This window comes from Hemicordylus capensis, chromosome 5, assembly GCF_027244095.1.
Source record: "Hemicordylus capensis ecotype Gifberg chromosome 5, rHemCap1.1.pri, whole genome shotgun sequence".
Lineage (NCBI taxonomy): Eukaryota > Metazoa > Chordata > Lepidosauria > Squamata > Cordylidae > Hemicordylus > Hemicordylus capensis.
This window is the reverse complement of record NC_069661.1, coordinates 175,862,207-175,875,769: the sequence shown is the minus strand read 5'-3', so window position 1 is coordinate 175,875,769 and position 13,563 is coordinate 175,862,207. Positions and strand designations below refer to the sequence as shown.

The 13,563-nt window shown below is 41.8% G+C and overlaps 1 protein-coding gene and 1 long non-coding RNA gene across 18 annotated transcripts in view; one reads left to right on the top strand and one right to left on the bottom strand.

Annotated features, from left to right (window-relative positions):
* The window catches only part of IMMP2L (inner mitochondrial membrane peptidase subunit 2), a 753,382-nt gene that overhangs the window by 709,633 nt on the left and 30,186 nt on the right, over positions 1–13,563 (bottom strand). For all 17 annotated transcript variants that reach the window (XR_008307851.1, XR_008307852.1, XM_053252299.1 and 14 more), the window contains exon 3: positions 4,286–4,389. Coding sequence is in view for 15 of the 17 variants with exons in the window: in XM_053252299.1 (XP_053108274.1) it covers positions 4,286–4,389 (104 nt within the window). In the remaining 2 variants the exon portion in view is untranslated. The remainder of the gene's footprint in view (positions 1–4,285; positions 4,390–13,563) is intronic.
* Positions 9,669–13,563, top strand: part of LOC128326121 (uncharacterized) — a 28,095-nt gene continuing 24,200 nt past the window's right edge. The window contains exon 1 of the long non-coding RNA XR_008307853.1: positions 9,669–10,485. This is a non-coding gene — a long non-coding RNA (uncharacterized LOC128326121). The remainder of the gene's footprint in view (positions 10,486–13,563) is intronic.

Sequence of the window (13,563 nt, the reverse complement as noted above, 5' to 3'; positions counted from 1 at the left end):
GGTTAACTGCAAAGGCGATCTATGTCTTATTACATGGTGATCTGGAAGCACCAAGGCTTCCGATTAAAAATAGTAATATCTCTTTGGGTGGTGGTGTTTTTTGTTGTTGTTTTCACAGCAAATTGGATATTTCATGCTACGAATTTTCAGGCTTGAGAGAACTTTGAGAATACTACACCAACAATTTAGAGTGAAAGAGAGAGACTGCAGAAAAGCAGTTTGCAGACTCTTGAGCAATAATTAGAGCAGGTGGCTTTGTGTACCAAATTTGTATTTTATCTTACTTAAAATATTGACTTTAAAAGTAGAAATATCTTCAGTGTTTTGAGTCTCCTGTGCTCTTCCACATCAAAGTTGAAAACACTGCTTATAAATCAGAAAGACTAGATTTCATTGTAATCTGTGTTGTGAATACACCTTGTAATCTATGTTATGAATAATGTGTTCTTTAAAACATCTAGAGAATCAACTATGCTTAAATTTCATAATCTAATCTATATAGTCTAACCCATTAAAATCTCCTTATTGCTTATGCTTGCTTAATAGGTTAGGAGAAACTGCTATATAAATATCAAGTGTTTTCCTCCCAGTGATTTTCACAATTCCACTCTAAAATGCAAAGTAGCATACTTTAGGACCAAGAATATCTATAAGACATTTATCAAAGAAATAAAGTGTAGTATCTTAAAACAATAGTTGCAATACAGCACAAAAAAGACATGTGGATATGCAACTGCACACTAAAATGTATTTCCCAAACATGGCTACAATCAGCAGTACACCTAAGTAGAGAACACTAACTTCGTCTTAATTTAGTATACAAATAGTAATGTTTATTTTTTTCCTAATTCAGCACTATATCATAGATAATGTAAATAAAGAATTACACACTACAATTATTATTATATAATATATTATATATACACATATGTCCCCTGCTCCCAACTGCTAACTGGGCAAAGAGGCACCTTTTACCGTGGTGATTCTCTTTATTTAGCAGGGGGAGAGTAACTGGCCCTATCCACCCCCAGCACAGTACTTCCAGTGACTGTTGCTGGTGTCTATCTTATGTTTCTTTTTAGAATATGAACCCTTTGGGGACAGGGAGACATCTTATTTGTTTGTTATTTCTCTTTGTAAACCTCCCTGAGCCATTTTTGGAAGGGCGGTATAGAAATCGAATTATTATCATTATCATCATCATCATCATACCAAAATAATCCCAGTGGTAATTGGCGCCCTGGGTGCAGTTCCAAAAGACCTTGAAGAGCACCTCAACACCATAGGAGCCACAGAAATCACCAACAGCCAATTACAAAAAGCTACTTTACTGGGAACAGCCTATATTCTGCGACGATATCTATAACAGCAGCAACAACACTGACAACAAAATTCAGCCATCCCAGGTCCTTGGGAAGGACTCGATGTCTGGATAAAACAAACCAGTCAATAACACCTGTCTGACTGTGTAAATAAATAATAATAAAGTCAAATTACAAGGGGGATGGGGGTTAGCAAACAATAATTGTCTGTCTCTACTTCAGGGCTGTCGTTGGACTACATAATCCCCAGCCACAGTGGCCAATACAAAGGGATGATGGCCAGAAGCCCTGCAGAAGAGGAAGAGGCCATCTGCTTCCCAGTCCCAGAAGGCTCAGGGCGAGAGCCTGCATTGCTGGCTGGCTGTTGCTGCTGCCTGCCTGGCAGCTTTCCACTTGGTGCCTGCTGCCTCTCAAGGGTGACCTGTGGGACTGTGGCTGCTACTGCTGCTTTGTGGGGAGTTTGTGCAGGACTTGGACCTGGGGTAAGTCAGCAGTTCTGTGTACCACCTGCCCAGACTAGCCAACTCTAGGCCTATATAAGACCCGCTGCTTTGGGGGAGCTACTTCAGGGGACAATGGTGAGGGCCAGTCCCCCCGGCCCAGGAACTTACGCATGTGTGAGTGTGGGTGTGTTGGTTGTGTGGTAGTGATGGGTGGGTGTTTTATATCTTAGCTTCTGTTGTTTTAGTCTTGGCTGAGACTGGTTTATAATGTGTCTAGGTTTATCTACTAGCCGTTATCCCTTCTGGCTGTCTTGCCAGTTCTTTGAAATTGGGGAGAAGTGCTAACACCACACAGAGCCTCACCTTGCTCCTTTGTCTTGCCAGGTTGGTCTGGAATAAATCAGAAATCATCCATAATCTGTTTATGGATGAAGGAGCCAACCTGGTATGTATCAAAGAGACTTGGTTGGGGGGAGGCTGGTGGCCCAGTTCAGTCCCAGCTTGTCCCTCCAAAGTACTCTGAGGTGCAGGTGAGGGGATGTGAGAGGGGAAGTGGAGTGGCTTTAGTCTTTAAGAAAAACATGTCCACTCAGTTTTTTTAATGTCCACTCAGTTAATTTTAGATCCCACTCAGGTTGAATCAGGAAGGCTCCACTTTGAATGCATGTTGCACACACAATGCCTTGATAATGCTGCCAAGAACAAAACTCTTTCTGCACATGGATCAAAAAAATAGAGAAAACACTGGTCCATAATGTTTCAGGCTTATTAAAATTCTGGTTTTCAGTTTGTAGATAATTGTGTTATTGTAGTGTTGTAAACTACCTGAGGTTCCATTTTTTAATGGTCTACAATAAAGTTACCAAATAAATCACTTTATTACTTCAGTTTTGAACTGAACTCTTAGAAGCGCAAGAAAAGATCTCATATGTTTATTTTGTTAACTAGTGAAATGTACCATAAAGTAGCTTACATGGAAATGCAACATTTTCAGACATATGTTTTCAAAATTCTATTTACTAGAATATTTCAGATAATTTTATTGTCATGGCTTTGTTAACCTCAAGGTTAGCCTAGGCTGGGGATTACAGCCACTACAAAAACCACTCCTTGTGGTTTTGCAACTTGGAAACCCAGTATTTCACCACATAGGGTGATGCACCCTATTTCTTCAGACAGCCCTTTACCAGACATCTTGCTGAAATAGTGGTGAAGTTCTTCTTGGAGGAGTACACAGACTGCCCATCTCCTCAAGCTGGAACCAATTCTGACATGTAAATATACAGTATTTGTTGACATCTTCCTCTGCAAAGTGCAGAAGACTGAATAAGCCAATAAAGGTCGGGGAAGACAGATTTAATTGAGTACTACTTGCATCTGGTCCTCCCAGGTTTCCTATTTCTTCATAATGTAATTGATGTTTGTTAGGATAATGTCACTTCAAACCCACTGCACTTCTCTTATGAGTGGGTTCATTATGTTCAATTTTTGAGCCTTGTCTAACATAACCAGCAGGCACACACACACCCATTGATAAGAATGAGCTTCCACAATCAGTAACAAAAACATTGCTATTAACAGTAACAACTAACAATTCTCTATATACAGCAATATCCATTATAGAAACATATAAAAACATAGTGCTCCCAACTACCAGTTCTAATATGGAGAACTTGCAGTAAGGGAACTTTTGTTGCTGTCTATGCACATGCACACATCCTTAAGGTCAGGAATTTTACTGCTCATATTAATGGAGTTGAGAATAAAGGGAAAGACAATGAGATCTAGATTTATAAAATGATATCCAAGACTTTTATAATTAAAGCTAGAAAAGCAACTTTGTCATCAGAGCATGTACTATCAGTTTGCTTAATATCATTATGTCTGTTATACACAGTTCGACATTCAATTTCTACAAGCCATTAAGAGCAGAACAGTTTGAATCACTTAAATGCAGGAGCAGTATTAAGCAGAGAAACAGCGCCACCTGATGGCTAATCACTCCATGATAAAATAAAAAGGCTTTTTTCACCAAACACAGCTGTTTCAGGAATGATCAATTCTGTCCAGCTTCCAAAATCATACCTCTGCTGAATGAACACTAGCATCACCCCAGAAAAGAATCAAGAGTTTAACCATGCTAAACACAGGACATCTAAAGTTTGTTCTAGACAATTTCAACATTCAAGATCCATTTTCCTATCTTTCAATATCACCAAAACATCTAATTATTTTTCATGTAATAATTATTGTTAATGCCTCACTGCAGTTTGCATGAGCATGTCTTGACCACAACTATATATGATCACATATGCGGACATTATGCTCTGAAATGCATGATCATGAAATATTTGATGAACTTCAGAAATCAACAGTAATAACTGTATCTTTGTCAGCCATGCAATAAGTTGGCTGTCACGTTTATGTCTGTAAGCAAAACTGTATAACGGCATCGTAGCCAAAACCTTCGGAATAAAGTTAACAAGGTCAACATATGGAGATTTATCTGAAGTTACTTACACGAGCGAAACTATGTCTCCACGCTGCACTTCGTAGTTTCTAATACTCCAATGGTTTAAAAGCACTACATCGGATACCTGTCTTCCTCCTGGATTCAAAGAAGGCTGAAGGGGGGGGTGGGAGAAAGGAAATTGAACAAAACTCTGTGAAAAACAAAGTCTAAATCAATGCACATACGATGATCCAAAAGTGCATGCATACAGCACATGGTATTGTGCATCTACAGCCATTCTACCCAACCCGTTCTACCCACAGTTTACATTTTGAACTTCCCTGTATTAAAGTGCAGCTGGGAGTGCAATGCAAAAGCTACCAAACTGGAATCTCACTCTTGCATGAGCCTACCATGATTTTAATTACATATCCGAATTGGCATTTCTGCACCAACTCTACCAAGTTGTTCTTTATTCACAGACTATCAAAGAGACAGTTTTGTTGTTTGTTGGAGGGAGCCATTGAAGAGGAAGCTCAAGAACAATATCTGTACCATACAAAACATGCCATAACACACATCCTTAAGGTCACAGGGAATTTTACTGTTCATATTAATGGAGTCAAGAATAAAGGAAAGGAAAAGCAATGAGATCGAGGTTTACAAAATGATATTAAAGACTGTTAAACACTAGTTACTGTAAAGTATGAGAAATGCCTTGTACAACAGGTTTAATTGCTATAAGAAGGTGTGCTTCTATGATTCCGTGTTTGTGGAGAGAATCCATGACCTATACATAACTCATACATGTGAAAAGAAATACATTAGTAGCAAAAAGTATTTATGAAGAAGGTCAGATTGATTGTGGGTAGCTTTCATACAGGATTGTAAGAGCTGTTTCATGTTCCAAATAAGTTCCAAGTTTCACATCACAGCAGCTTTAAAAACAGACCAGTGGGGCTAACAGGTTAGGATAAGCAAGAAGCAAAGGAATCAAGCTGGGATGAGATTGCAGAGAGCGTTCTGAAGATTCCAGAGGTTTAAGCTGAGGAGCAGAGAGAGCCAGAGGACAGTACAAGCCTGTGTCTGGCTGAATACACTTAGGGAAGATAAGACAGAACTAGATGGAGAAAGTGGGTAGGCAGAAAATAACTGGCCACACAGGGGGCTTGAGAAGGCTTGTAGCTGACAGCCTTCAGAAGAATCTTGGTAGAGCAGAGGAGCCCGATCCAGACGCTACAGAAAAGCAGCTAACCACCATGACTTTGTCATGGGAATTGAAAGATTGTTTAGATCTGCCTGTTACAGATGGGGTTACGCTTCCCCATAAGATCAGAAACGTAGCTTGGGAGTGCTCTTGGATCCAATAGTCCTTCAGTTTGTGGCAGTGGTCAGGAGCGCTTTTTATCAGCTTCAGCCAATATGTCAGCTACACCCATTTCTGGAAGCTAGTGACCTTAAAACAGTGGTGCATATGCTGGTAACCTCCAGGCTCGACTACTGTAAAGCACTCTACATGGGGCTACCTTTGTACATAGTCCGGAAACTACAATTGGTACAGAATGCGGCAGCTTGAATGGACCATATAGCACGGATTCTAAAATAACTGCACCAGCTGCAAATACGCTTCTGAGAAAAACACAAACTGCTGGTTATTACCTATAAAGCCCTCAATGGCTTGGGTCCAGAGTTCTCAGAGAGCACCTTCTTTGTTATGAAACCAGACATCTATTAATATGATTGGGGATTTCCGGTAATGATTGCCATCAGCTCGTTTGGTGGCAACCCGGGACCGGACCTTCTCTGTGGCTGCCCCCGGATTTTGGATTATGTTTCCTGTCAAAATAAGAACATCTCCTTCTCTGTTTGCTTTTAGGTAGACTCTCAAGATGCACATGTTTTCTCAGGCTTTTAACTGAAATTAATTTTAAACTGTTTTATTGATTTTATCATATGAAATTGTTTTAACTTTTTGTTCTGTGAAATTGTTTTTACTCTGCTTTCTGTTTGTTGTTTTAAATTGTATACACCGCCTAGAGATAAATGTATCAAGAAGTATATAAATATGATAAATAAACAAACAAACAAACAAACAGAAGCTGGAACAAACTAGCAGATCAGCCCAGCTTTCCAATACCCAGTAAATTGTTTACTGAACTAATAAAACATCAGAGTACATTATGACTTTTTCTTTGGCTGTCATGAGGCAATATACTGAGACTGTCTGAGTGATTAAGTAATCAACATAACATGCAATTTTGTCAATAGTGATGTTTATTCATATCCTTTTTCATTTCAAAAGCTATATGCCATAACATTTTTTTTTAAAAAAATCATTTATGCTCTTCATCTGCCATAGTAGCTTCCTCCTCTGATTTTACTGATCATTTAAATGCTGAAAGTTTCCACAGTTAAAACAAAACAAAAATACACACAAAAAAAGCCCCCCAGGATAATCAAAAGAATTCACCTCTTTGCATTTTCTGTCCCACATAGATGAAATAATAAGCTCCAGCCTGCTGGTTAGTATTTCCAATTGGGTTATTTTTATTATTGTGAGCAGGGCTGTCATACAGAAGAGAGGACAGGTCTTTAAGAGATACATGGAAGAGGAAATTTCTGCAGGTGCATCTTTTTAATGCAGGGGAATGAAAGGCTGCACCTACTGGAATTTCGTCTTCAGGAGATGTTACAGAAGGAATTTGTCTTGGGGCTGCAAACAGCACCCCTCTATGTAGTTTGGAGTTGCAGGTTTCAAACCTCCATCTTGGATGCCTGTGCTCAAGGGCTCAGGAACTCTGCACATGCTCATAGTTGGTACACTATACAGCTTGGTCCCTTGACACAAGCAAACATGGGTCAACACTGCCCAAGCAGTGGTCCCTCTAATTTTTTTCATCTCTGTGCGGAATGAGTTTTGTTCTAGGTGGCAATATCAAGGCAGTATGTATGCACCTGCATTCAGAATGGGGCCCTCCTGATTCAACCTGAGCGGGATCTAAAATGAACTTAGGGGACATGAAAAAACTTGTGAGTGCGTGTACTTGCACATGCCTTAGAGTGAACAGTGTGCCCAAGATCAGGATAACAAATGGCCCCCAGGATGAACCCTAAGGCCTCTCTTTTGAAGAAAAGGGAGGAAACGAGCAAGCAGACCAGGATCAAAGAGACCTTCACAAGTGAAATAGCTAATTCCCTTCGCAATGGGATTAGCCTCGCTAATCCCTTCCACAACTACTCAGATAAGCATGGCACACACCCCAGTCTCCTATCACAGAGTTAATGAGTTGGTGAGGATCCAGAGGTAGAACCATTAACAGAAAAGGAAACCCCCCTCTCTCCCTCCCGCCCCCCTCTCTCAGGAAGAGATGTCCTGGTATCTGATAAGGCTTTTGAGATCACCCATCCGGTACCCTACACACACTTCTCGACCAGCAATTCAATCTTTGTTTCTTAACCATCACACACACTTGATTGTTTCATGTAAATATGAACTTATTTGTTACACATGAGTGTCAGCCCCTGCAGTCAGGACACTTGACTTATGCATTGCCTCAGGATATGTTTCTCAGTACAAATATCCTTGGCCCAGCCACATGGCCTCAGGATCTGAACCCACATAAATCTTTGTCCTGCTGGTTCTCAAGGGTTCAAGTGGTAGCTTCTTTACTCCTCGTCTTTTCATCTTCCTGCTTTTCTGCTTTCCCCCCAAAAGGAAGTCTCCCTGCACACCTCAACCTGCAAGTGTATCCAACACACCAACAGATCAGGACCAGTAATACTAATTTTCTATCCTTTTAAAATTTCCTTGCTCCCCTCTTTCTCCTCTTCATCTACATCTTGTAGACTTGAAAGCCTTAAGCTGATTCAGTTGACAATTCAGAATTTGCATATGTGAGACTAATGCATATGTGAGACTAATTCTGTTAAGATTTTACTGCCTCCTCACCTTCCCTAATCAATTTTTTCTCTTCCAGTACCCCAGTTATCTCTAATTAAATCTGATTATACCATATTCCTGTCTCCTCCTCATTTCCAGACCAAAACTTTTTATAGTCATGCTGATCGCCGAATTTAGTCCAAGAACCCAATTTGAGTGTTTAGCCAGCACTTCATTAACAGAAACCTGCCCTCTTTTCCATATGGCAGCCCTTGTGACCAGGGTGGATTTGATTTAAATCAAACTGATTTAAATCACGATTTAAATCACGATTTAAATCACTAGCAGGGTGGATAAAAATAAAAAAATCAAATTTAAATCAAAAAAATCAGATTTTTTTTAATTTATATCGGATTTTTTTGATTTAAATCTGATTTTTTTTATTTTTATCCACCCTGCTAGTGATTTAAATCATGATTTAAATCAGTTTGATTTAAATCAAATCCACCCTGGTTGTGACCCACATCGAGCATTATCAGGACCACAAAGTGAGGTATAGATATACCAAAACAGAAATGAATAGTGGTAACCGGAATGTTTTAAAATTAATCCAGTCACACAGTTCTAACATTCTTGGCCATAATGTAATATGCTCCTATTTCACGTTTGCAGATCCCTCCCCTTACCCTGATATGGGTGATTACAGATATGGCAATAATAATTTGGGGATTGAAATCACTATAAAGATGAAAAATAGTAGCAGAGCAAAATGGAATAGCTGATACTCTAGGAGTACCAGATCTCCCCACCAAATATGGGAACAGAATCTCCATGCCAAAACAAACATCTAAATATTTTATTTTTAAATTTTTGCTTTCACATTCCCTAGCTTCATCAGTCACATTCACATGAACTATGTTAGAATCCAGAAATCCATGTATATAGTACAAAATTTTAAATCTAGATATAGCATACGTTCATTTGAAATAGGCATAACAGAAAATTATTTTATACACACACAAATATATAAACAATAACCCCACAGAACTAAGACAAAAATGAACATTAGCCTGTGCTTGTTTCTCTTTCTCCAATATAAAGAATATATTCATCACAGCACATAGAAAAGTGAAGTTACTGCCAGACTACAATTAAAATATGACAGCATACACCCGAGATTGAGAGTCAGAACCAGACCAGATATCATTTTCTAGAAGCTTATCAACTTCTTGAAATATACAAATATGAGCATCTGTCAATTAGAGGGAAGAATTGTTATTGTTCCTCCTGACAGTTCTCATTTCCAGGACATTACTCCAAAAGATGGTCTTCCACCAACTGTGAACTACTCAATTCTCTGTAGTCATCCAAGACCAGATGAGAATATTTGAAAACTGATAATAATATATTTCATGACTGAAATTCAAGCTTTTTAGGAATTCTGGCCAGCTATTCAATTCATGGCATTCTACCTCAGTCCATTTCAATGATTATATACTGTATTGACTTATGTTGTTATGCCATACCTGTCAACTGCCCTGTTTCTCCCAAGACAGCCATGATTTTTGGTTTGGTTTCTGGCCTCACGAGAAGGCCCGCAAAAATCCCCTTTTCCCTGGCGCCCGCCCCCGGCTCCATCTGCCAAAGTCTAACAAGAGCCCAAAGTCCCCTCTCACAAGACTTCAGATGAGATCCGGGATCCCGGCCTCAGACAGAGCTAGGAAGGTGGAGGCTCAGGCAATGGGCAGCCCAGATCTAGCCCTATAAATGCTCAGGCAATGGGCAGCCAGATCTAGCCCTATAAAACCCCTGCCTACGAGGCGCACTGCATTTCAGCACGCGAAGAGTCATAGGGAGAGAACTGTCACTTGTAAAACATTACTTGTTTTCTGGGCCCACTTTCTTCTGAGAGTGTGCCGGCCTTGCTTTTCAGGCCTTGCTGTTTCTCATATATTCCCTGAAGAATAGGGTCTGATTTCATTTGAGAGACCATTTGTTTTTCACAGCTATTCTCAAGTTTATATTATAATCCCTAAAGGGTCTGATTTCATGACACAGAGCAGTCTTAGCTTCAGAGCTATTTCTTCAGTGTATATTGTAGTCCCGACAGAATAGGGTCTACTTTCAGAGTATGGGCTTTGCACTTCAGGGCTGTTTGCTCAGCTCATTATATCAACATACTACCCACAGATTAGGGTCTGGTTCAAGAGTGCGGCATTTGCCTTTCTGGGCTGTTTATCCAGTCCATATTATTGATATAATACCCACAGAAGAGGGTCTAGATTAGGAGTACAGAGTTTGTTTTTCAGAGCTATTTTCCAAGTCCCTATCATCAGTATGCCCACAGAACAGGGCCTGGTTTAAGAACACAGACCCGGCGGGGGATTTGTGAGTATTAGTTTATTGTTTATTTTATTGTTAAATTTGTATACCATCTTTCATTAAAACAATTCCAAGGTAGTTCACACAAAAATACAAGACTATAAAAATCACACCATTAAAATATTGTTAAAATATAACATAGATCTGACTAAAAATATTTAAAATACAAGCATAAGATAATGATACAAAATACAAAGAAGCAGCAGTAGAGACAATAATATAAACATCAAGGTTTCACACATTTTCTAAAGACTGTGATGGAGACCAAGGAGAAAATAGCCACCGGGAGAGCATTCCAGAGTCTGGGGGCAGCAACAGAGAAGGCCCTGACCATCCCACATGCACAACAGCCGAGCCTCACTCACTGTCGGCACCCAAAGCAGAGCCCCCTCAGATCACCTTGTCAAGCGGGAAGCAACCCTTGGGAGCAGGTGGGCCCTCAGGTAACCTGGGCCCAAACCATTAAGGGCTTTAAAGGTCAAAACCAACACCTTGAATTGGACCCAGAAACAAACTGGTAGCCAGTGCAGCTCTTTCAAAATGGTTGTTATTTTATCCCAGCGGGAAGCTCCAGATAAAATCCTAGCTGCCGCATTTTGCACTAGCTGCAGTTTCCAGATATCCTTCAAGAACAGCCCCTCATAGAGCACGTTACAGTAATCCAGCCATGACATGGCTAAGGCATGGGTAACTGTAGCCAGATCTACCTTCTTGAGAAAGGGACACAGTTGGCGCACTAGCTGAAGTCATGCAAAGGCACCCCTGGCCACCGCCTCCATCCAAGCTTCCAAAAGCAGAGCTGGGTCAAGCAATACCCCCAAGCTGCGTACTTGCTCCTTCAAGGGGAGTGCAACCTCATCCAGAACCGGTAGAATCTCGGCTCTCCTACTGACCAACATTACCTCTGTCTTGTCCCGATTCAGTCTGAGTTTATTAGCCCACAGCCAACCCATCACGGCCTCCAGTCCCTGATTCAGGACATCCACCGCCTCCCTAGGATCAGGTGACAAGGAGAGAAAGAGCTGAGTGTCATCTGCATATTGTTGACAACTCAGTCCAAGTCCCTCGGATGACCTCTTCCAACAGTTTCATGTAGATATTAAACAGCATGGGAGACAAAACCGAACCCTGCAGGACCCCACAGGTCAATGGCCACAGAGCAGAGCAATAGTTCCCCAGCACCATCTTCTGGACCCTCCCCCTCAAGAAAGGACCCTATATCCGATTGCCATACTTGAGAGGCGGTCCAGAAGGATACTATGGTCAATGGTGTCGAATGCTTCTGAGAGGTCCAGTAGAACCAACAGGGACACACTCCCCCTGTCTAGTTCCCGACGTAGGTCATCCACTAGAGCAGGCCTGCATAACATACGGCCCGCGAGCCGCATGCGGCCTGCAAGGGCTTTTTTCCTGGCCCCCGGGGCTATTTCCCCTTCCTCCCGCTGCTGCTTAACCCCCCCCCTCAAATTCCAGCCGCCACGCAGCCGAGGAGATGGCTGCGGGTGTTCTTCTTTACCCTACCCCACAGCAGCAGCAGCAGCAGCAGCAGCACACAGCGGCAGAAATCAGAGCGACACTCAGGCCTGCCATTTGGCCCAACGTTGATTCCGAAATGCGAGGCGCACCTGCACAGTTAAGTCTCTTAACCGCGCAGGCGTGCCTCGCAGTTGGAAAGCGACGCCAGGCCAAATAGCAGACCCGAGTGTCGCTCTGAATTCTGTCGCCATGCACCACCACCATGGGGGAGGGGAGGGAGGGAAGGACACACGCACCCATCTCCTCAGTTGCACGGCAACTGGAATTTAGGGGGAGGAGCTGATGGCAGCGATGAGGTAGGAGGAGGTGGTTGACAGTGGCCCCACGAGGGAGTCCAGTGGTGGGGGTGGGCGAAAATGGCAGGGACGGAGGGAGCCCGGCGGGGAGAGAAAGTGTTGCCAAGGGATGGGGAGGGAAAGTGGCGGGAGGAGAACGGGGACCTCCGGAACGACGGGGAACGGACTCTCTCTCTCTCCCCAAGACTGCTCCCTTCATTCTCTCTCTCCAAGACTGCTCCCTTCATTCTCTCTCCCCCTCACCAAGACTACTCCATTCTCTCTCTCTCTCTCTCTCTCTCTCTCTCTCTCTCAAGCCAAGCCTCCTGTTTCATCCTTTCCATCTTTCTTTCCCCTTCTCCCTTCTTTTCCAAAATTATGAGAAGAGCTTCTCATATTCCTCCCCCTTAAAAGTGTTCCAAGTTATGTGTGATGATTTGGCAGAGGTGGAAAGGAAGAACAATGCATTTTATTATGGATTTTGTACAGATTGTATAATATTTATATTATTAGAATGAAATTTAATTCAACTTATTTCATATTAATTTAAATCTTGGCCTGCCAGAACATCAAAAGTTAAATATTGATTAAATTCATTTTTAATTAATTTCACTTTAATTTGATTTAATTTGGTTGGTTGATTGATTGATATTAAGTGTTATCAGCACCCTAAGAATTGACCTCAGCCCCCATGAACCAAGTCACAGTTGGTTTCGGCCCACCAGGTAATTTGAGTTGTGCAGGCCTGCACTAGAGTGACCCAGGCTGTTTCAGTCCCATATATGGGGTAGAAGCCAGATTGAAAAGGGTCTAGATCAGGGCTGCTCAACTTTGGCCCTCCTGCAGATGTTGGCCTACAACTCCCATCAACCCTGGCTATTGGCCACTGTGGCTGGGGATTATGGGAGTTGTAGTCCAAAAACAGCTGGGGGGGCCTAAGTTGAGCAGGCCTGGTCTAGATAATCTGTATTATCCAAGACCCTCTGCAGCTGGCACACCACCACATACTCTATCACCTTGCCCAAAAAGGGAAGGTTAGAGACAGGTCTATAATTGTCCAGATTGGAGGGATCAAGCAAGGGCTTTTTAAATAATGCTCTTACCATCATCTCTTTGAGGCATGATGGCATCCTGCCCTCCCTTAATGACACACCTCTAACCATCTGCCTGTACCCTCTCTGGCAGCTTTTATTAGCCATGAAGGGCAAGGGTCAATACCTAGGGTTGTGAAAAAACATTGTCCCTTTTCCTCATTCTGAAATGTTGGCAGGTA